The sequence below is a fragment of the Poecile atricapillus genome, chromosome 5 (assembly GCF_030490865.1).
Source record: "Poecile atricapillus isolate bPoeAtr1 chromosome 5, bPoeAtr1.hap1, whole genome shotgun sequence".
Lineage (NCBI taxonomy): Eukaryota > Metazoa > Chordata > Aves > Passeriformes > Paridae > Poecile > Poecile atricapillus.
This window is the reverse complement of record NC_081253.1, coordinates 16,168,081-16,191,545: the sequence shown is the minus strand read 5'-3', so window position 1 is coordinate 16,191,545 and position 23,465 is coordinate 16,168,081. Positions and strand designations below refer to the sequence as shown.

Genomic DNA, 23,465 nt, shown 5'->3' with positions numbered 1-23,465 from the left:
CCCTGGCTGAACCTGTTAATATGTGGGAAAACATTAAATGTTAACATAAAGTGATAGGAAATGTCCCATTATCTCTTCTCTGAAACTAACTAACTAAAGGTCTGTGCTCTTTTGTATTGCAGAGATATCAAGAATAATGCAGATTTCTAAATTCATCCATTATTCTTCCACAATGCTGTTTCTTTCCCCTAAATTTACAAGATTAACTCAAAATAACTCTGCTGAAAAAATGAAAGTGCTGCTTTTGCTGGACATAGTTGTTCAGTCCTGGTAATAGATAAAATGATAATTTTCTGGCATTGAAATTATGCTGTTTTCATTTTTAGGAGCTGAAGGAAAAACTCAAAGACAATACATATATGGACTTCATGCCTATGAAGTGACACCGTTTGAAACAAGCTAGAGATTTCAGCTATGTTTATTTTTTTTTTGAGAAAAAGATGCATGAGTTTAAACAAATATAAGCCCCAAAGGACCTACCCACAAAAATATTGTAGGGAGTTTCTGATTTAAGAGATGATCAGATTGCTGTACCTACCTATCAGGATTGTCTGAGGCACAGACAGAGTCAATAAGCCCAACATCCAGGGTTCCCTGCAGAGTGAAGAAGACACAAATTGCATTTTAAATTATGGGTGTTCTCTGTGACTAGACTGGAATTTAAACCATTCCTCTGAATTCCAAGAGCTTGAGTAGAAATGAACACACAAGAAAGGCACAAGTGAGTCATCTTTGCTCCCAAACAGCATAAGATGTGCAAGGGGCTCCACAGGACTAGATGAAAAACAGTTACAAGTTTCCAGAGAGTGTTATGAAGGTCTGAAATAACCTTAGCTATTATCTCTGTACTGGTAAAATACATAAATACACCATTCTTCCCAACTGCTATCTTCTGTCTGGAATAACTGTGACCCAGACTAGTCCCAGTCAAAAAAAATTTATCTGCGTAAGGCAGCCTCCCTCTTCTCCTCCAGCCAAAAAGAGCTATGTGTGATCAAGCTGAGCAACCCACAACAAGCACCATGGTCCCCACTGCTTGCCCTCTTTGCTACCAGCTTTGCTGTTTCTTTGTAATTACCAGTGTCCAACTTTCTTACACTGCTTAAGTACAGCATGGCATGTGCTGGAAAAACATGCACAAATAGTTAAACACAGAGGGCTCCAAGCATGCCCACAGGCTGGTTGCACAGTAACTCACCACAGCATTCTTTGGATTGGCCTGTTCATCCTGCATTTCCCTCAGCTGCTGTGCTGTAGCGCTGTGAACTCGGCTCAGGACATTAAACCAACCACTGCCAATCAAAACAGAAGCAGAGTTAAACTTTCTGTAGTGAAACTGGCTCAAGAACATGACCAAGGAACCTGGAAAGATGCCACTGGGAAAATTTCTTCATTCACAATTTCCTGAATACTATGTCACAAAATATCTCTTGGGCTGATCATACCAGATTCCAATGTCTTCCTTCCTCCTTATTTATCCATGAAAATTCTGTGCACGTTCCTCAACCCACTGACAGCTGCTTCTGCAAAATCCAGTTTTCCACTTGTTATTCAAGGAACTCTAAGTAGACAGTGGCTTTACAGGTAGCCCATGTCAGCAGACTGAGAAGGGCATACAGCACTTGTCAAAACAGGGTTAGTTGGGAATCTTCCTGGACTAGAGTCTTAGAGACGCCTGGGAGCCTTCTTGATCAGTCTCTCTCTGATCTGCTAATAAACTTGAAAGTCATATGGCTGGCAATTAATCATGGGTTTGTTTACAAGTGAATTTGGAGTGAAGTTTTTTGTCTGTGAAAGGGCTTCTCTTACAGACATACTGGAGGCTAATCGCTGTTACAGAAAAGCAGATTCTTATCTGCAGCTTCCAGTGAGAGCAGCAAACATCCATACTTCATGGAGGATTCTCAAACTGGATACTCTGCAGCATCTGCTCATCTGCCCTTTGCTACTGCAAGTGCTGGGGCTTTCTTCTCCCTCAGAACAGAGACTGATAGGGCAGAGACAGAGACTGTATTTGGCTTATACTCATCCTAACAATTCTGCAGTGTTATCTTAGGGCATGCCTACTGCAGTAGTGGAAGTTCTGGGTTAAGAAGTTACTGTTCCTTCCACTACTGCTCCCTAAATTTGCCCTGCTCTAGTCCATATGGCTGTTCTTTAATCTATTTCTGTTAAATTGTATCCACACACCTTCCCCCTTTCTCTCCATTTACCAAAATAATAATATACCATAAATAACTTCACAGAATCAGTAGATTCAGAGAGTAGAATCAAGGAACAGTTACACTATTAGGGCTGAGAGAGCAGAAGCCTTGGTAAAAGTGGGAAGACATGAGTGGCTGGAGACAATAACTTCTTGGCTTTGCATAGCCAGGACAGGTTGTCCAACCTGCCCTTAAACAACTGATTCCCACTGTCTGGCCAGGATGCCAAGAAGGAAGGACATGAGTCACTTGTTTGCTTTGCACTGGGAAGATTTTATCAGATGACACTACAGACTCTGATAAGCTGTAGCCTTTTTTCTGTCTCCTGGATAAAACCCAGCTGCTCTCGCAATCATTTACAGACAACATGAATAGACTTTTTGTTTGATTCAAGACTCCATTAAATAAATAAATCAGCTATTATATGTTCCAGTTTATATTAAGGTTTGTGTGTCTGCCGAAGTAACCCTTGAATTCAGCATGCTCACAGCCACATGAGAAGCTGGCAGTCCTGTGACTGGCAGACTGAACCACAATCTTGCTAGCTGTATCATCAAGTCCCCAGAGTAGATGTGATGCATCCCAGGAAGCACAAAATGACACTTGGGAACAAATCCCTCCTTTTTTCCAGCAAAAGGGAGTTGATTATGTTTCTCAAACTCTCCCATGAGTAGCTGGGTCAGACCTGCACTGAATGAACAAACCTAACAAAACTCCCTGTTGTACCTGGCATCTTCTGGTGACTCTGCAACGATGTGGTAAACTCGGTCTTCTGTCACAATGTCCAAGGCATTCTCCTTTTCATGAATATCCACAATCTCTCTGGAACACAAGAAAGCACAAGAGCCAAAGCTCTCAAAGACCTTTCACAGGCCTGAATTCCATCTGGTTGATTCTTTCACATCATACCCTTCACCACAGAGAAGGGAAATCACTGGTTCAGATGGCTTGTAACTCTGACAGAAATACAAAATTCTTCCAATACACATCAAAATGTTTAAAAAATATCTGTACAGTTAAAAACCAAATCTTTAGGGCACTACATGAATTTTCAAGACACCAGCAGACTAAATGGAAGAAGAGATAACAGGGAGGCTGATAGAGAGATCTGTTTACAAGTCAGTTGCACCATTCTTTTTGGCACTTTACAGGTCTGCATAATGCTAATAGGTGACCAGTCTGTCCTTTCTTACAGTGGGAGCTGAGGAATTGACTATGGCAGCAGAAAGAGCATTCAAGACTCAGGAAAAGGCACAGTACATGCTGCCAAATTCAAATCCCGCTGTGAGCTTCATAATACCTCTGTGAAATGCTTGGAGAAGCCAGAAAACAGATGGAGTCTGGGTAGGAGAGAATGCATGGGGTATGTACTTAATTAGCCCCTCCTGGTCTGGCTCCATCCATGGCTTGGAAAGAGCTTCTGCTGGATTATGAAATGCAAGACTGGGAAAAGAACTACCAAGTAATTGCAGACTCCCTCCAGAGTAAAACTAGATGCTGTAAATGTCTTTTCCTTCCTTTGTTTCTGATTCTCCAAGCACCATGGGTGATACACAGGCCAATGAACAGCAGCACTGGACCCTTCATTACTGATTTAGAGAGTGAATACTAGGGATCAAAGGGATTTATTTTTGCACTCACTTTGCCCTTCTGATATCAATAGTCCCCTTCAGCTTTTCCTCGCTATCATTCTCGAAGTACATCAGCTTGGACTCTCGAAGCACAAACCAGCGGCGTTTCCAGTTGCGGCGCGAAAGCGTCGACATTCCTCCGCCCTTTTTGTAGAGCCAGCCCGACTTCAGGGCCTCCTGCTTGGTGCGGAACCACATGAAGGCCTCGTTCTTCAGGACACACCAGCGTCGCCGCCACGGGTTCATGAGTCCTCCTGCAAAAGCGAGGGAGCAAAATTTCAGCAGCCAAGCAACAGGGGCCAGGCTTTCATTCTGATCCTGCCCCTGGGCAGGAATAGTTGCCACTTCAGTTCCTACATCAAAGGAACTGAAGGAGAGAAACAAAGTTGTGCCTACTTTCAAACATAGGAAAAGCAGAACAAAACTAGTGAAACAAAAACAAAATACAGAAATATATGCACTACTCGAGTATTTTTGTTCTGAGTTCAGTTTCATAGCTGAGAATGAATCATTTAAGCCCATACCAAGTAGGCACAATTAAGTATCAGTGGCAAAGATACCCCTGACACCCAGCTCCTATCTCTTTATTTGTTGTTTGAAATAAAATAAGAATAAGAAAAAAAAAAGGGAGAATAAAATGAGAACTAAGAGCAAATAAAGATGATGATTCTGGACAAACACAAGAGGAAAGCAGGTTTCCTGGATCCCATCCACCCATGGTTTTGGCAAAATCCACTTACCTTTCATGTAGAGGTAACTGTGAAAATAGGGTGGCCCTGAGCCATTGAAGATTGTGACTCGTCCATTACAAAACTCCTCATCTGTATCAATGTAAACATCCACTTCTTCTTCACTCTCCAGAAACTAAAGAAAAAGAGATTATAGGCTACTTGGGCTGTCCTGGTCGCAGGAGGACTGGAGCAATTAACAGGGTTAGAGAAGTCACATGATCAGAAGGTGCAAAACTACACATAATAGTCCCTTTGCAAAAAAAGCACTTTGGTAAAAGTAGAGGCTTGACAGCTTATCCATTAACGCCTAAAGCAAGAGCATGGAATTTTCATACCTGAAAGGAGAGCAGTGGACATGGCTAGAAAGCTCAAGCTCCCTGCAGTAACAGAACTTCCTGTTTCAAGGCAGAGCTCACCTTGCAAAATCTGATTTGATGGGATTAAGAGAGAATTCTTCATTTTGGAGAAGCTTTCTGATTTTTCTGGCAGAAAGGCCACAATGCCAGACAAGATGGAACAGTGATTTAACCCCAGCAAGGAAATTACTTGCTTTGGGTTGATTAGGAAAAGAAGAACAGTCCAGGGTAACTGAACCCTAAAAACATCAATCTGAATTACTGAAATAATAGTACTGAATTTATTCATCTCTGTTCTCCAACTAGATTAAGGCCCTCAGCCTTAAGTACTTCTCACACAAAATCATTTCCTTTACCTTAAGTACAACTTCCTTCAATTTGCTCTATTAATTTAATGCTAATGAAGGTAGTTCCTTAGACCTTTTCCTTCCTCAAAGCATATTGCTTCTTTTAATTTTCCCTTCTGTCTTCTCTCTGTGGCCCTCTTTTGTCTCATCCCTGGTCCACTAATTCATTCTCTCCCTTGGCATCAAGTTTCAAAAACCAGGTAGTCTTAGAACAGCAGCTACTGATGAGATCTTGACTCAGCTGTGGTTATCACTTCCTGTGGCTCACATTATGACCAAGTATCAACAGCTTTTTCCTTAGTATTACTCACTGATGAGCCCAACAAAACCCTCCACTTCTATTTGCATTTTACGAAGAATGGTAGAAACCAGCCTAAGCTGTGACAGAATGATTCATGATTTGAAGATTACCTGACAGTGATCTTTGAGAACCTGCCCACAGAGAAGGCACCTTTACTCAAGCAGATCACATAAAAAATTCTGATGGCTGGCAGCTGACATTAGGAAATGCAAACAAGACAATCATGCAACCTTTTAAAGAAAGGTCACAATCTGTCACTGGAAAAACATACTGAAGGAAATAAAATGAGTTCCTAAAAAAATGTAAAAACTGAATAGTTTTCTAATAGGTATTTTTTAGTTCAAGTGCCTCTTCTCAGGGATATCATTTATTGGAAGTATTTTTGTGGCTGTCACAGGCTTCACACCTGAACTCCTCACAATCTTATGTGGGCTTTGACATCCTGTCCTGCACGGGGATTTATCATTGCATTATTAAGCAGCTGGCCTGACAGCACTCTGACGTCCAGACCCAGTGTGGGAGCTAAGCTGAGTGCTGAAGTGTGAGGCAAACAGCCCAGCTTTACCACCCTGTCATTGTCCCTGCAGCAGAAATGGAAGGGTTCAGTGATCCTGGCTGTGTGCAATGGGACCCAGCCCAATCAGCACAGTAATTTCTTCCAGTATTAGAATAACTTAACTTGTACACAGCAGCTGAAAATAAACCTTTGACTCTGAACAGACCTAGAACAAGAGAAGTTTTAGTGATGGAGTCAAATCAAACCCTATCCTTTCCCATTTCCTCCTGTCACTGCACACTGGAATCTTAGGACCCTTCTGTGAAACCTCTCTAAGGTAGAACATAGACCTCCAAATACCAGCTGTTGGCTTTCCTAAAGGGTGTTACATTAACATATGGCAATGGAAACAATCTAAAATAGGTACACATGTACTAGATTGCATGCCAGCAGACAACAGACAATCACAGGCCCTCTGACCTTCAGCCTATCTGTGACTCTTCCCTTTTTTGCAAGCTGATTATTGATAAAAGAGAGAGTTATATATTAGTAACTATATGCAGGGTGAGCAGGCATACAGTAAAAAAGCAAAGCTGTTATAAACATCAGTGAAGTCACACTAATGTCCAGAAAGGTGAAGGGAGATATTCTCACCGAGTCCAGGCTGCCACGGTTGGAGTCCAGGCTGGTACCATGGGAGTGTCTCAGACCCTCCTCATCATTCAGAGGCTCAGCTGAGGCGTTACCTGCATCTCCATAGCCATCAAACTCCTCATGGTCGTAGTCAGACTCCACATCTTGGGGAGAGGTGTAAATGGGCTCTCCTGCCTCTCCACTGTTACTCCTCTGAGTATCAGAGACAGTGCTGTAAACGCTTTCTGCTGGGTCAGAGAGGGCTCTCTGCTCCTTGGGGCTAGCGGTTCTTTCCACAGGCAGTCCTGGAGCAGGGGCAACCTCTCCCACTTCCCTCTGGAGATGCAGAAGGCTTGTGTTTGCAACTTCCTTTGAGTAGTTACCACTGTTTCTTGTGCCACGCTTATCTGAGACCACCAAACTGGAAGTTGGCCGTCCTTCATCATCAGCATGAAAACCCTCATCCACTTCTTCTTCAGCCAGCGGTGCCACCAGGCTGCAGTCAATGTTGAGTGTCCCCTCACTAGAAAGTGAGTGCTCTAAGTTCTGCACACTTTCATCCAGATTGCCAAAATCCAGCAGCTCCAAGAACTCCTGGGCAACCCTTGATGCCTCTTTTTCCAACCGCTGTATCTCTTCTTCTCGCTGCCGATAGATTTCATTCCTAGCGTCTTCAGAGATGACAGACATGTGATCCTCTTTCTGTTGCTGCAACTTTTCAATCTCCTTCTCCAGTCTTAAGATCTCCTCCATCTGACGTCTCTCTTCTTCCTGCAGGGGAATATCCACCTCCTCAGAGTTTACTGTGTCCACCTTAAAGAATTTAGAACAAGTGTTAAAGCACTTTCTTCAACCTGTGTTCCTTGCCTGAACCTTTCATTCTTCCTGTCTCCTGTGCCTGCCTTGTACTTACCATCTGCAGAAAGATGACTCCAAGCGTCCTGCAATCATTCATGGTGTAAAAGCTAAAGGTAGAACTACTGGATCTTCAGGTACCTCCTTTTTTCCCAGCAATCCACCTCCATTATGAATCATACAAAGAAGCTCACTGGGTTCAGTGAATTTTTAGAAAAGCCTCTCTATCTGTTTGTCACTGTACACTGTAATTTGGACAAAAGCAGCCTGAAAGTCCATTCTCTCTTTTTGAACTCACACACATATAGGAGAAAGCAATTATATATGAATACATATTTGTATAGACCGCTTAAGAGCTGAAGATTTCCCAGAAATTCATTAAGAGGTCTGGAAATGTCATAATTTCCTGAAATGAGGATCTGACCATCAGAATTTAGGGCTGGAAGGGATATTTGCATGAAGTAGGACTGTATCCACTCCAATCACAGCCCAACAAAACTCCACACAGAATTTCTTGGGATTCTTTAGCATCACTAGATGGCTGATGACTGACTGCTGAAGACTCTGTCTTACTCTACTCTCCACACTGAAGTAACAGGAAATTTCTAGCAGATACATGATAATTAGAAGATGGAAGATACTGGTAACTTTCACTACTGCTTAGGATAAAGCCACCCTCCCCTCCACAGAGGATATTAAAAACATATAAACAAGAGAACAGATACACACATGAGAAAAAGTAAAAATGAATTCTGATAGGATTTCATGCACTTCCTGATAGGACTTATGACAATGCAGTCAATATATTGACTCATTCAAGTCTTATTCCTTGTTTTCTTTAGCTACCTTGTTGCTTGTTCTCTACGAGACTCTTACTTGTGGATGAACACATTTCTATGCTTCTAACCTCTCCTGAACAAAGATGGTCTGAAACTGGGGAACAAGTGGTATGGGAAAAAACCAATGAGATACACAGCCATTTTCACACACCTCTGGGTAGGTGGTCTGCTCTTTGGTTTGCTAAGTACCAACAATTAGATCAGTTACAAGGGGTTTATTTTAGCCATGGCAGCAGTCAGCTGCACTCTTATTTAGGTTGTTACAGGCAACAATCCAGCAAAACAGACTGTGTCACAGTGTAGCACATCAGAAGGTTATCTAACAAGCTCAAGCAGTACAGATAAAAATAGGATGCTGCATGTTCAATACGGAAACTTTCAAATAGAACCAATGCAAGCTCATACAAGAGCCTTGAAAAAAGCCCTACCTTGTTAACTCTATGCACCTCTGTCAAAGCCAAACATCTGCAGGTTTTGAGTGAACAAAGCCCATTTTTTAAATAGTGCTGCCACAGTAACAGTATTGGTATCCAGGCAAAGTGGAGGCAGTGAAGGACTCTTTACAAATATTCACAAGAAAACACGTGAAAAGAACAACTGTTAAACTTACCTGGGCCACCTGCAGTAGCACATTCAGTTGTTCCTTTTCTCTGTCAAAAAACAAGACATAACAGTCAGAGACAGACCTAGTTCTCCTATGTGAGGTTTTCAGAATTACATGGACACATCATCCCTCCATGGATAAGGTTAAAATGAGGTACTTGGTGTAAGACTGATTTAAAAGCTTTTGCAATTTAGTAAAAATCCAATTCTCTGTGGTTGGCATGACCTTTGTGGATATAACAGATTTTCCCCATGCACTTAACTTTCAGATCAATTAGGAAATTGGGTTAGTTGGAACACACCAGGAAGGACATTGGAAACAGTGACAGAAAGACAAATCAGACTCATGATAAATGTAAACAGAATCTTCTGAAGTGCTATACATCTGTGAATATTGAAGTTGTATGTCTGCAATTGACAGGTATCAGGAAACTGTGTTCATTGTTTAAAAACATAATAACTGCAATACCAGCATTGAATTTGTGTTTTGTTTTGCTTTTACTGTATTAAAGCCCCAACTCGCCCTAATTTCTCAGTGGCAAGCAAAATCCAGCTTGTCTGTTAGTAAACATGAGCAGAGGAAAAATCTATCCCAAGGTGTTGCATCTCTACCCAGATCAAAAAGGTTACACTCCAAAGCAAAGCTATCACTATGGCCAGTTTCTCCAGTGGAGGTGTGCTACAACAACTGAACCAGCAGACAGACAAATGCCAGGGTCATGCTTAAGGAGCAGGAATAGGATGCTGCTGGATGGAAGTTAGTTACCGCTGCCAGTGGTGACTTTCAAATCTGTAATTCAACCCCAAGGAGAACAGGACAGCAATGATATTTATTTCCCAGGCCTTGCAGACTTTCCCAGGCAAATTCTAAACTACAGCTGCAGTAGTCCTTAAAGCTCTCACTCTTGTGACTCTCGCTCTCTCAAAAAAAAAACCAGGAAATTATCTGTAAATGAAAGCTGACATGAGTGAGATCCAGATGGTTCCAACTCTACTGAAAGATCCCTAGCAGACATCATGAGTTAAACAACTGCCCTAAATGATAAGAGGGCTCGAAATCACAACCATTTTAAAACAAATTAGGAGTAACACCTATAATCTACATACAAATTCCTGCAACTGTTCCTCACAGTTTTTAAACCTTTGGTATTTCTTCCTGCTTTCTAGTTATCATCAGTTGAGCTACACTCTCCCTGAAATGTGATACCCAAAACTAAGGACAGCACTCCAGCTGAAGGGTACCGAAGCATCACCCCATCTTACAGAAACAATTCTGTTTATAGAGAGCATTTGCTTTCCCCTCTCACACAGCATGACACTGGTGACATACTCAACTTAGCCTCCAGACCCTTCTCCTGCTGCTGAAGTAAGCATTCCTCCTCCACTCCCTGTGCATTTGATTATCCCTGACTGTAAATCTGCATATGTCTGTACCAAAAGTTATCCTGTTTTTCAGATCCTTTAACTTGCCAAAATTATCTGAACTGTAATCCTAGGCTATGTGCCTACAGTCCCTCAGCAGACGGTTTTATCTGCGAATTTAATAAAGATATTCATATTTCTTCATCCAAATTCTGATTAAAACATTGCACAAATACCATATGCAGCACAGATCATGGAAGAATCTCATTTAAGAGTTCTCTTTAACAAAAAACTACTATTGTTTATTAATTAAATGCAGTAAAAACACAAATCCTAATCTTGCTTCACATACTTTTTCCCAAAGCAAATTTCTTTTAGCATCTTAGAGTATTGTCCTAACATATCAAAGCCCTTACCTACCTTCTACCTCCCCAAAGTCCAGTTACCTATCCTTCACAGCTTCTGCCGGTCCACAACACATGCCATAAGGTACCACAGAAGGAAACAGGTAATGCTGTTTATTCTTCAGAAGTCCACATTGGCTTGATTCCTTTATCAAGTATTTACAACTGTTTGATTATTTTTTTCAGTATTTTCCTGCAACTGAGGTCAGGCTGACTGGTCCACAATTCCGTTATTCTTTTTCTCATTTTAAAAGGGGGTTGTAATTGTTTGGTATTTTCCACTTGTACAGAAAAATTACTATACCCATTACTATCCACAGAGGAGAAGAAAAGAGAGCATCTACTGTCTGAAACTGCTTTCGCTAGTTCTTGAAGTACCCAAACATTATTTTCACCAAATCCCAATACCTTCTTCATAATTTGTAATTTGATTTATGTGAGCATTTTCTAACCTTTTATTTCCATATGTTCTGAATTCTTGTATCTCCTTCCTAGTCGTATTTAATATCCAACAGTTAAGCTTTTGGGGAAGATAAAAATAGCATCAAATATCTAATTTTTCTCAACATTATTACTTTTCTTCCTATTGAGTGTTAGACCAAATTGTTCCATGTGTCTCCTCTGCTAACAGAGTATGCACAAAAACTGCATGCCAACTTCTAGCTCATTACAGTTCAAATTTCACCTAGGTCTTTCTGATTTTGTCTCTACACTCATGTTGGGGTTTCTTGCTTGTTCTCAGTAGATTAGCTGATTTGCATTTCTATGGACTTCCATTTTTTTAGGTGGATGCTCAGAAGATAGCCAACTTGGTCTGCTAGTACCGTCCTGGCTACTCACTCAGATGCCATTTAAAATTAATTAGAAAATGAAAATAAAATGAGTTTCCCTGATACCTAGAAACACTGACACCTCTCTGCCATGATGCTGGGTTGAACACATCTCTCATGGTCTGGGGCATGAGAAGGGCAAAAGCACTCTATAGCAAATCAACTAGATAGGTCCTTCCTTTTATTATAGAAGCAAATTGGAAGGGACCTATCAGGATCAACAAGTCCAACTCCTGGCCCTGTGATGTGACCCCAAGAGTCACATCATGTGTCCAAAAGTATTGGCAAATGCTTCCTGAACTCTGTCAGGCTTGGTGCTGCGACTTTCTTGGGGAGTCTGTTCCAGTGCTGACAACCCTCTGGGTGAAAAACCTTTTCCTGATATCAAACCTAAATCTTCCCCAATTCAGCTTCCTGCCATTTCCTCAGGTCCCATCACTGGGCATGAGAATGAAGAGATAAGAGCCTACTCCCTCCTCTTCCCTTTGTGAGGATGTTGAAGAACACAGTGAGATCTTCCCTCAGTCTCCTCCAGGCTGAACAGATCAAGTGGCCTCAGCCACTCCTCCTATGGCTTCCCCTGCAGACCTTCACCATCCTCATTGCTCTCCTTTGGACACTCTCTAATAGCTTAATGTCTTTTTTGTATTCTGGTGCCCAAAACTGTACACAAGATCAAGGCTGAGCGCTCCTAATCTTAGAATTTTCTGATGCTTGCCAGTCTGATGAGATCCCCCCTTGGGAAAGTACATTACAAAACCTACTAGAACTACTAGAACTACTTCTGAAAAGCAAAATATCACACAATTATATGTTGAAATTTATATACTAATAAACCCAGCAGAGTCCAGCAGCTGCAGCAAGCAGCAGCGCTGACCCCACACACAGCAGCACTTCTCATTTCCCACGAGAACTGCTGGGTAAGCTCCTTCATTGCCGTGGGGGTTTCCTGCCATCCTTCCCCTTTGTCTCCTGACAGGGCGGTCACCTGCAAGGCCGTCATCTTGAGGGGGAGGGTCTGGTGCTATTTTCCCTTTGACTCCCTATGCACCATCGCCTGTGGCGGGCGCCATCTTGGAAAGGGGTATTTCCACCATTCTGGGTTCCAATTTGTCCTCAGGGGGTTTGTGAGATTTAGCAATTTTGTATACAGTGATTATTTACTGCTGTTTTTTGCCTGTTGCAGTTTCACTTGTTAGTAAACTTATTTTTTCACTTATAGCTACTTGTATTTGTTCCTTATTGGTGGAAAAGGACTGGTTAAAACAAAGGGGGAGAACTCATTTTAGAATGTTCCCCTTTAAATTGTCTAAAACCAAGAGAGAATGAAAGATACCATCTTGTACCTTTCCTTCACCTCTTCCTCTTCCTGTTTCCTCCTACGCTCCTCCTCTTCTTGCCATTGTCTTTCCTCTTCCTCTCTTCTGATCTGTTCTTCCTCCTCCTGCCTCCTTCTCTCCTCCGCTTCCTGCTTCCGCCGGAGTTCCTGCTGCAGCAAGTGCTGGTAGAGGCTGCGAGCCAGGCGGCCACGCCAGTGCTTCTGCAGGGTCACCGCAGAGGCCTTCAGGCGCAGCAGGCTCTTCTTCCAGAAGTATGCTCGGTAGTTCTTTTGGATTATAACAACACTGGATAGCACCTTCTGATACTTCTTCCTAAAAACAGAACCACACACTTAATGCACCACAAAGTAATACATGCTCTGCATTTCTCCTGACCGTGCATACTGACCACATCCACAGAAAAGTCCTTTTCAAAAAAACAGAGTTCAGAAGTGACATGATTTCTGCTCCTTTCCTGCCACTCACTGCCTGCAAATCATATTCACCTCACTGCTCTCCCTTCTACATCTACCACTAGTTTGTTTCAATAGGCACCTAGTTTTGTGAAGACTCTCAGAAAATGAGGGAGAGATATGTGGCACATGGAAAGGGAAGGTCTTCTGGCCCAAAGTCTCCTTGCATTGTACATAAACACATTCACTGTGCAGTGAGTGTAACCATTCAGTATGGACTCATTAGAATAGAAACATACAAATGGCCTTTCTATATGAGAACAAATATTGCTCCATCTCTTAAGTGGCCAAAAGCAAATTACTCCAGGAAAGGCAAAAAAAGTGCAAAAATAGATTTGGCCACATTAATTTCACACTGTCTGGGAGAAAACACACTGATACTACAATACTGATGGCTGAATCAAACATTTTAACAGGTTCACATAAACAAATTCTTCTACTGCACAACATTTTGCCTAAACAAGAATCATAGAATATCTTGAGTTGCAAGGGACCCACAAGGATCATTGATATCAAAATCAACTTTGCAGCACTTGAAGAACATGACAAGGCCCCAAAACACAACAATCATCACTCAGTGTTTCTGTAGTCTGGTAAAGTTGTAGAAAAGTAATTTTTTGCCTCTGCATTAAAGACTATTTTTATCAAGGACATGAAAAAAGTTCCTGGTAGAAGTTTGTACATGACAAACAAACTGGACAAATTACCATTACACAGTAATCTGGATCAATCTGTAAGCTAGATTCAAGGAAACATTAAACAACTCCAAAAGAGTCAGTCTTAAGGTATTGTACTGAAGAATCAAAGGCCAAACGCAACTGGTGTGGGACTATGTTGGGAAGCAGCAGGTCAAAACCGTATTTTTGGGCTCCAGATCATCACACAAAGGCAAACTCCCACCACAATTCTATAGAAAAAATACTGCTGGGATTCTTATACTTGTAAGCAGAAATGTTGTTGTATAGAACACTGCTTTTATCCTGTGTTCTCTGACAGCTCCCCCATTTTAAGAACAATGTTAGACCTTCAGGTGATTTCTGAGGGAGCAGGACTGGAACCAGAAATCAGGCTTATAGAATGAGAGCAGTTGTTCCGTGCAGGACCTTAAGAAATAGGAAAGCCTAAGGAAAGGCTTTATCTCAGTTAAAGTATCCATATTTCTATTTTTCCTACAGGAGCCACAAGATTTAACCAACCCAAAGCTAACATCTATTAAGACTGAAAATAAGCAGATATTTTTTAAAGTAATTAAATATATTTATTAACCATTAACAACCATTGGTACTACTCAAATCAAAAACGCCTTTAATCCAAACCAGAATGTGCAGAGAAAAATTCTATGGGGCTGTTACAAAGGATCTTGGGCCAGCAGGCTACAGTAATCCTTGAAGTCTTACAGTCCTAAAAAGCACACTGGAAATAGCATGGTATTCTCACATATACTTCCCACAGACCTTCTGTAATACCCTGAGGAAAGGACACACCTTAAAATCCCTGTCCTGGCAATGAAATTCCCTTCAAATGGAACAGGGACCCATGCTGACAGCTTGCCACCTCCCTGCACATCAGATACATCAGCCCAGTCAAGAAAATCAGGAGGGGGATGCTAATAGCAGTAGTGTGCAGAGGTCACACTTTTTTTGTATTAAGTCAAAGGGAGGAAGTACAGAGAAAAGGAAAGGCAAGAGGTGGTAAGAAGTAGGAGGTTTTAGGTTAATCATTCCTGGGCTGCAGTCCCCTAATCCCCACTTCTTCTGTCTGCCCTGTGTCCTGCACATGGGGTGTGAACAGCTGCATATGCACTCTCTGCCAATGCAGACTAAGTGCATCAAAAAGAGTGCTCTGACTTTTACAAAATACATCTGCCAGAAACTCTCTCAAGTGCGACATGTGCCAAGCCCTGCCCAGCTCCAGGCCAGCTCTGCCTGCTAATCTGCCAGGCTGAAGTGCCCCCTCATTCCTCATGACCACAGCCAAGCTTGCAGATGCCCTTCAGCTGGAATTGCTGCTCACAGGCTGAGAAATTTCATTCCCTTTTTACAAGCTTCCACTCACTCTTCTGCACTGGGCAAAGAAGTTCAACCTGCAGACCAAGCAAAGGGGTTGGGAGACTTCCTGACCATGTATGACACCAGAGAAGGCAGGCTGGCTGCAAGGCTTCAATGCTGCATTTGAAATTTATTTCATTGTTCTGTCACTGAGCTGTAGTTAGCAGTTATGTCTCCAAAGACTAGAGATCACAGAGTTATGGAGCAATTTGCTACTGTCTTCTTCCCATGAACAATACAATCCTGAAGAAACCAGGGGCACAGCCAAATTTGTACATGGATCCTGCACTATGTGGTTTTTAGCTGGTGAAGCTGTACCTGCATCTCAGAGGTCCACAGATTAGCTATATTAGAATAGGGTCATTTCAATGGGCTTGATTTTCTTGTCTCACATTCTAGTGATCAGAGATACTAGGCTGCAGGGAATGAGAGCAAAGAAAATCTGGTTCTCCAGGCTCACAGAACAAGTTCACAAAAGGGGAGAAACCAGTAAAAACCTTCCTTTGCCAGTCTACTTTGCATGAGACCAAATTAATTTAAATACACTTATACTTGCAAAACTAACAGAAATGGTATCAAGCATAAGGCAGCACATACTGGTATTCCTGCCCAACTCTGCACAGACCATTCAGCACTTGCCCAGTCCCTGACTGCTGGACTTTTTCAATACAGGTGCAGTGCAACTGGAAACTCTCTTCACAGAAAGTTTTACAGACCCCCTTTCGAGATCTTCTTTACTCCATGCTCTCCTCCCCTGTGAAGCCCAGTTACCTCCAGCTGCTTGTGAAGATTTACACTCTGGCAGCAGAAGTGCGGCTTGTCCTTAAGGATGAAATTCACAACAGCAACATGTGGGATGAGGAATTCAGAAGTGTGGAGCCTGAAGGACCACAAGATTTCTAACCAAGAGGAATACTGCTGCCACACAGTCTCCATCACAACCCTGCAGGGAAGCAGCTTCCTTACCAAGAACTCAGAAAAGCAGTAATCCAGTATGCCTAAAGTGATGTTTCCCAGCAAATCAATTTTCCTGTGCTAATCTCTACCCCTCTCTCCAAATGCTAGACACAAAGTAAAAGAGAGCAGAGGCCCTGACACAAAGAACTTGCAATCTCACATACAAACAACAGAGCGAGCTCATTTGTCTTCCTAGAGGGAAATAAATAAATTAATAAAGGCCCCAGAGACCAAATGTGTATTCTGCTGATATTCCACACTGGCAAGGCAGGGTACAACCCTTGCACACATTTCTCCAATGCAAAATGAGCTACCTGGTGTAACTGGAGCTCTAAGAAGAGTGCCTGCTAAAACAGCTCTGCTGGCCAGGGATTTCACCTCCTCACAACCCTGACTGACAGGTGTCTGGAGCAAAGACCAGCCAGGAAAGAGCATCTTACTGGGATTAAGTGTGCATACCACAGCCATTAAGGAGTCAGCTGTTGCACTGACTTCGAGGGGCAGAGAGGAGGGGCGGTCTGTCTGCAGTTGGTTCTCCCAAACCTTCCCTGGTCAGGTGCAAAAGGGAGAGGCAAGAGGAGATTACTGTTGTAGAGCTGGCCAAAAACCAATTCTGAAGAGTTAATTAAAAGGAGAGGGAGATCACGAGGCAAACAGGCAGGGCGAGGAAAGAGGGTGAGCAAAGGCAGAACCACAAGTGAGGAAGAAGCAATTTGCAGGGGGAGCAGAAAACAGAGTTGACAGGCACAAGGAAAAGGAGGTGACCCAAAGCATAGGTGGGGCCCAGCCAGGAGAGCCCTGAAGGCAAGGAAAAGGTGTCATCAGAGGCAAGCAATGGGTACAGAAGTCCACGGGAAGCCTGCTGAGCAGCGTTGAGGGAGGGTGCAAACGTGCACATAAACTGAAAAAGAGGTGCCAAAGGTGCAGGAAGGTTTCAGAGGAGTTGATGCTGGCAGGGAGGGCAGATTCTGCAACTCTCCCTTAGAATACAGGAGGGGAAGAAGGGACGGATGCTAGGGGACTTGTGAGCAAAGCAGGGTGTCGGGGCAACCCAGGCACGCAAGCACAGGGATGGTGGGGCAGTCCCCAGCACTGACCTTGCCATGTAGCCCAAGACGTGGGCCCGGATGACTATAGCTGCTTTCCTCAACTCCTCTTCCCGATCCTTCTCCAGCTTCTGCTCAAGAGCTTCCTTCAGGAAAACCTGACGCCACGGGGAGGAGTTTCAGTAAACACAAAGAGAGGAAAGAAGTCAGTCCCCGGGAGAGCCGGGCGGTTTCATCCCCGGGTGAGCGGCGCGGAGAGCGCTCGGTGGCCGGGCCGCCGCCCCCGCGCTGCCCCGCGGCGCCCGCACGCCGAGCGCCGGGAAAACTTGTGCGGCGGCGGGAGCCAAACTCCGGGCCCAACCCCCGCCGCCCTCACTCTGTGGTCAAGACTTAAAAGAGAGAGGGAGGGAGCAGAGGAAGGAGGGAAAGAGGAGGGAGGAGGAGAGCCCAAGTTTGCGCCTGTGATTAACTCTTTCCCAGCTGACAGCTTTCCCGGCACAATCCGGTACCTCCCTGCAGCAGGCACTGGGACCTACTTGGCCGATTAAATATTTTGCGAAGAAACTCCTCCGCGTTTCAAGGAAAGGGAGGAACTTTTAGATTTCTAGACTCCAGGAAGTAACCTTAACACGAATCTTAATGGAAGGCAGGCGGAAAGTCAAAAGCCCAGTCGGGACACAAAGCTGCGTGTACTCTGAGCCCACCGGTGCTGAAGTCCTCCAGAGACATCCAGCAACTCTGGGGTGAGATGCTTCTGTGCTGAACAGGTGCCAAAGGTGCAGGAAGTGGAGCATGCACTAGAGGCAACTGAGCTCTGACGATAGAACTCTCCAAGTATTAGTGGTTGCACGTCAGCGTCCAGTATTTTAATTCTCAAGCATCTTTCACTACCTGTATTTACAATTTGTGCTCGGTGCTAAACGCTTGTGAAGAATGCAGGTGCTATGTTAAAGACAAAAGAACTGAGATACAAGCAAGATAAGGCCGTGTTTACAGGAATTGTGTTGACATATCTAAGCAATGTTAAATAAGTTGGCTTGCATTAGGTTAGCACAGGATTCAGCACAAATTCCTGAAATAAATGTACTGCATTTTGAGATGGACTGCAGCCTGCATGGAGCTCCACGGCGCTGTGGGTACACTGCTAGCAGTACCCAGGCTAGAATAAGCTGGTAGGGTATGTCCATACAAGCTGCAGTCACAGCAGCAAGTGCCATATGGCCATGCTCGTGTGACCTGCTGGCTGGCATTGGATAAATCCCTGCCAGGGCCAGCAGCAGAACGGGCTATGCTAGGGAAGTGCAGCCCCACTTGTTAAGGCACTGTCATGTACACAGCATGTAAACTGACATTCATCAATCTGCAGAACTCAAAACCACATTAACCAGTAGAAACTCCTTACAAATGTCCTGTATCCATGTGGTTGTGCTGAGAGGCCAGAGATTTGAACAGTCATTTAAGTCCAGTGCTCTGCACAAGCTCCCCTCTTTTCCATTCATCTGCCCTTTACGTCTCTGTATAGCTTCCCTTCCATCACTGCTTTCGGCCTCATCCCTTAAGGCTCTTCCTTCCCTCTGCGATGACCATTGTGAACTGACACCTCTCCCTGAATCAGTACCTATAGCCAGTGGCTTTCCTGGACTTGAATTTCTCCTGGGGAGCAGTTTCCATTAAGAAATGAGCTGTTTTGTAATGACTAAGTAACCATGGGTAGCCTGAAAAAGAAGCTTCATTATCAAGGTACTGCCAACCATGAAGCTGGCATCCTTCCCTGCAAGTTGTACATCCACTCCCTCTGTCAACTCAACAATCTTTTAAAGATTTCTTTGAGGCAGCGATTGCTCTTTCCATTACATTCCAGAACCAAGCAGCAGTCACCCATTTCAAGAATGCAACCAGCAAAACACTGTCTCGGTCCATTATCTTCATCAAATTGCAAAAATACTCAGGCCATCAGTATTTCCCTAGCAAGCAATCTTTGCTGAGCCAGGCCAGTTAAGGGGGGAGGGGGAAAACTTCAGGGCATGCAGAGTTCCATGAGACCCAACCCTAATCCTATAGGATTATAGAATCTATATATGCTTGAGTGAGGGGTTAATCTCAAAAAAAAACATAACAATATCTAGTTATAAACTGCTGGCATTTTGAAGGCTTGGAGGTTTTTTAAGATTCCACTAGACGACAAGGAAGAATAGCATGCATTTCAAGTCCAGAAGTGTTTTTGATGCTTGTGGAAATAAACTGGAAAGTGGCTGTTTCTTTGTCATTATTCACAGTCGTTTTCTGAAAACATGAGATTGTTTTCACCCGAGGAAAGAGCGACTGAACAAAACATACAAGGTTACATCTATCATGTTCTGCTCATACTAGACACTGTCCAGGCTTTAAAGCACAGTGCATCACCACAGTGTTCCTCACACAACCTCAAAGCCTGCATGCACCATCAGTGTGACAGTGAACACGTTAAGGTTTCACAGAGATCAGCAGACACAAATCCAACTGCTTGGGCACCCATGTGTACATAAAGGGGATCATATGATTCTTGGGGACAACACAGGGAAAGCAGGAAGTGGGTCACTGTGACCTGGATGCCAAAGAGTGTACAGCAACCTCCTCCTTCAAACAGGCAAACCAGCAGGTTGAAAAGTGGAAATTAATGCCTTCAAATAGGAAAGGTTACTGTGCTAAACCACTGTAGGAAATCTGTGTTCTGGGTATGGGCAAGTATGGCAGAAGGCCCAGGTGCCCTGAAGAAAGGGTCATGGAAGCTGCTGCTGCCTCCCAGCACATCCCCAGTGAAGGCAAAGGCACCTTAGCTCAATCTCTTTCATCATCACACTGCTTGTTTGCATCCAAGCCCTCAACTCTGCCATACCACCAGATAAAACCTGCATTGCATACATTAATACCTCTTATAAACATTAATTTGACAATTGCCAGCACAGCAGCTGCTCTGTTCTTAATGAAAAACACAAAGATCATCCTGCCCTTCCTCCTCCATTTCCTTTCCCAAGCTTCACAATCCCCTGCACTAATTCACAGAGTCTTTTCCTTCCTCCTTCAAACAATTGCTAGGGATATAATTATCCTTCCATTCATTTTGCAGGAAGTATTCCCCCTTCTATAAGCCTTGCTCTTCACCCACCCCTTATACTTCTTCCTAGGTTATATCCCCATGGCCTTGTCACACCTTTTTCAGTAGCTACTCCTGACTAAGCCAAGATTAGTTCTGGGAATACCAACCTGAGTACTGCACCTGGAGCAGCAACAGTGGCAGTAAGGCCATGCAGGATACTTCCTTTTCAGGACAATGACCTATGCTCTGTTCCCCTTGGCTGGTAGCTTCACTTCACCTTTACCTGAAAGACTCTGGAAAAATTAAGGGTCTTTTCTCCATCAACCCAAGTATTCCCAGCCTATGTTCCCTAGCACCAGCTGAAACATGAATGCAGACAAAGCAGTCTGTAATGCAAGGCACAACAGCAGGGAAGGTAGTACCAGGAAGCACCACTGCTCTGCAAGGCCTCACCTCGGCATCTGCTTTCCTAGGGACAGGCTTTCTGGAGGCACTGTCACAAAGCTGAGTTGCAAAGTGGGCTCCAAGGGAGGGAAAGAATGCCAAGTAACTCATCTGAAGAATGAAATGGCAGGGTAATACACCTTGGAATGAAAGCACCTTGGAGCAGCCTGGCTGGCCAGCCATTCAGCATGGCAGCAAGTGTGGAACATGCCAGAACAGCCTTGGACTGATCCATTCTTTCAATAAATAGAACTGCTCCCCTTTACCAGGACACACATCTCTAATACAAACCATGTCCAACAGAAAGCAACTTCTACAACCGAAGAAGATTGTTCAATTGCTTCCCAGCTCCAGTGAATTTTCCTTCTCAGGCATAAAGAATACAAAACTGCCTCTCTTAACAATTTCTTTCCTTCCACAATACTCAGAATGACAGCAACCAGTGCCCAAGCAGAAAGATTGCAGTTTACTAACATGCCACATACAGCTATTCAGTCAAGTTTTAGTTTACAGACACAGTCATTAAAAAATAATTACATTAGAGTAGATCCAGAGTTTTGACAAAACACAAGCACATTTTCTTTGCCACAATTACCGCCCATATTATTTTTTTTTTCTGAATAATTTGTGCAGGTCAAGGAGTGAGTGAGAACAGACAGATGGACTCAGTCCTTCATGATGCACAATGGGGCTGAAGAGAAAAGGGACCTATAGCTCCCAGGGGCTCAAAGCAGCCTGGATTTCCTGCTTGTTGTTAGTCTACTGTAGGCTCTGGACTCCAGCTGTATAGCTTATAACATTTTGTGCTCTAAAAGGTGAGTTTGGTCCTCCATCCTGCTGCCCTTGCTGTAGCACAGCAATCTTCAATCTCTTGTCATGCTAGGAAGAAAGTTCAAACTCTATGTTTACCAGCTCTAAACACCATTTTCTAAAGCTTTTCAGACAGCTCTGCAACACACATGCTCTCCACATAGGCTTTTAACACTAAAATGCTGGGAGACTGGCAGTCACTCCAGCAATGCGGATTATCCAGGGACAGGAATGACCAAAATGGTTCCTGGTTTGCAGGCACCAGTGAGGAGATGCCAGATTCCAAAATCAAAGATGGGGAACACTTTAATCGCAGAGCAGAAGTACAGCTAAGTGATAAAATGTTCTTTCTGGAACATCAGTGGAGGCATGGGAAAAAAAAAACCCAAACAACCAAACTCCAGATTAATACACATCCTTCCCACAGCAATGGCCAGTGGTTTTCTTGATCATCACACAGAGCTCATAGCCCAGATTACCAACTGGACTACCATCAGCCCTCTAGGAAGAGGAGAGAGAGATCTTGCTTTAATAAATATTATAGTCTGTCCATTTATTGAGAAATAATTGCTCCAAGCAACAAATGTCATTATCTGATCTCCTGGACAAATTAATTGTGCATGTTCACCAGAATCAGTTCTGGTTTCATTGTGGCACTGGAAATATTCTGAAGTACTTTTCTGAAGGCTTAAGGGCAAAAAAATGCAAGAAGTTGCTTTGATGTACTACCATCTGCTTTAGATATGGACTGCATACCTACTATTGAGAAATGCTGTCTGCATTGGACACCACCCATCTCGGAATATTCTTTGATGAATTTACTGGAGTATGTGGAAAGTTGTGATAGAGACAGCTTCACACTCCCAGATTTCTATAGCAATATACCTCAAAACGCTCACATCTATTTCTGCATGAAAATCCACACTATTCCAGGCAAGAGAGAAGTGTTAAACATTCACCAAAACAGAAGCAAGATCTGAATTACGCAAGTGGGCAGAAGCATTTGGATACCTCTGCATAGAAAATGTATGCTAGCATCTGGGCTAGCTGCAAAAGCATCATCTGAGCTTCCCCAACAGAAAGCTGTCATACATCTGGTGATGCAGCTATTCACAGCTTAGATATATACCAAGATTCAGCTCACTGCCTCAGGCAAGAGTTTCAGTTAGTCAAGCAGAGTGAAATATCTGGCACAAGACGCAAGAGCTAATGGCACATATTACAATTATATAAAATGCGACCCGTGCTTGTTCCCCTTGAATCTTTAAATTGGATCAGACACAACAAAATCAATCCAGCTTGGTCAATTAGGAGTTTAGATAAAGTCCAAAAAAACCTGCTATGTCACTAGGTACGTAATATGGGAAATATTTGAGATGCTGCAGGTCAGTAGCAGAGGCCAGTGTATTGAAAGGATCATGACTGCAGCACCTTGCAATCTGACCAGATGCAATCACTCCCCCTTGCAGCTGGAGTGAAGCCATACCCTTCCCCACACTGATGAAGTACCTTGGTTTTACCCAGCTGCCATTCTTTCTTGCTGCTGTCATAGGTCTGAAGAAAACCTGCACATACAGCTTTGCTGTTGTCTGACAGGCCTGGCTCCTTAACAAGCATCTTGTACCTAAGAACAAAACAGAATCTCATCAGATTATGGATGACAGTAACTGCCCCCTCCCTCTCTCTTCCCAATCTTTTAA

At 43.4% G+C, this 23,465-nt stretch overlaps 1 protein-coding gene across 1 annotated transcript in view; it reads right to left on the bottom strand.

Annotated features, from left to right (window-relative positions):
* Positions 1-23,465, bottom strand: part of LOC131579618 (unconventional myosin-X-like) — an 89,664-nt gene that overhangs the window by 16,274 nt on the left and 49,925 nt on the right. The window contains exons 21-30 of the mRNA XM_058839828.1: positions 23,275-23,389; positions 17,487-17,593; positions 12,939-13,244; positions 9,004-9,043; positions 6,721-7,512; positions 4,576-4,699; positions 3,846-4,089; positions 2,931-3,026; positions 1,199-1,292; positions 539-594 (exon numbers count right to left, since the gene is read on the bottom strand). Of these exons, the coding sequence (XP_058695811.1) occupies positions 539-594; positions 1,199-1,292; positions 2,931-3,026; positions 3,846-4,089; positions 4,576-4,699; positions 6,721-7,512; positions 9,004-9,043; positions 12,939-13,244; positions 17,487-17,593; positions 23,275-23,389 (1,974 nt within the window). The remainder of the gene's footprint in view (positions 1-538; positions 595-1,198; positions 1,293-2,930; positions 3,027-3,845; positions 4,090-4,575; positions 4,700-6,720; positions 7,513-9,003; positions 9,044-12,938; positions 13,245-17,486; positions 17,594-23,274; positions 23,390-23,465) is intronic.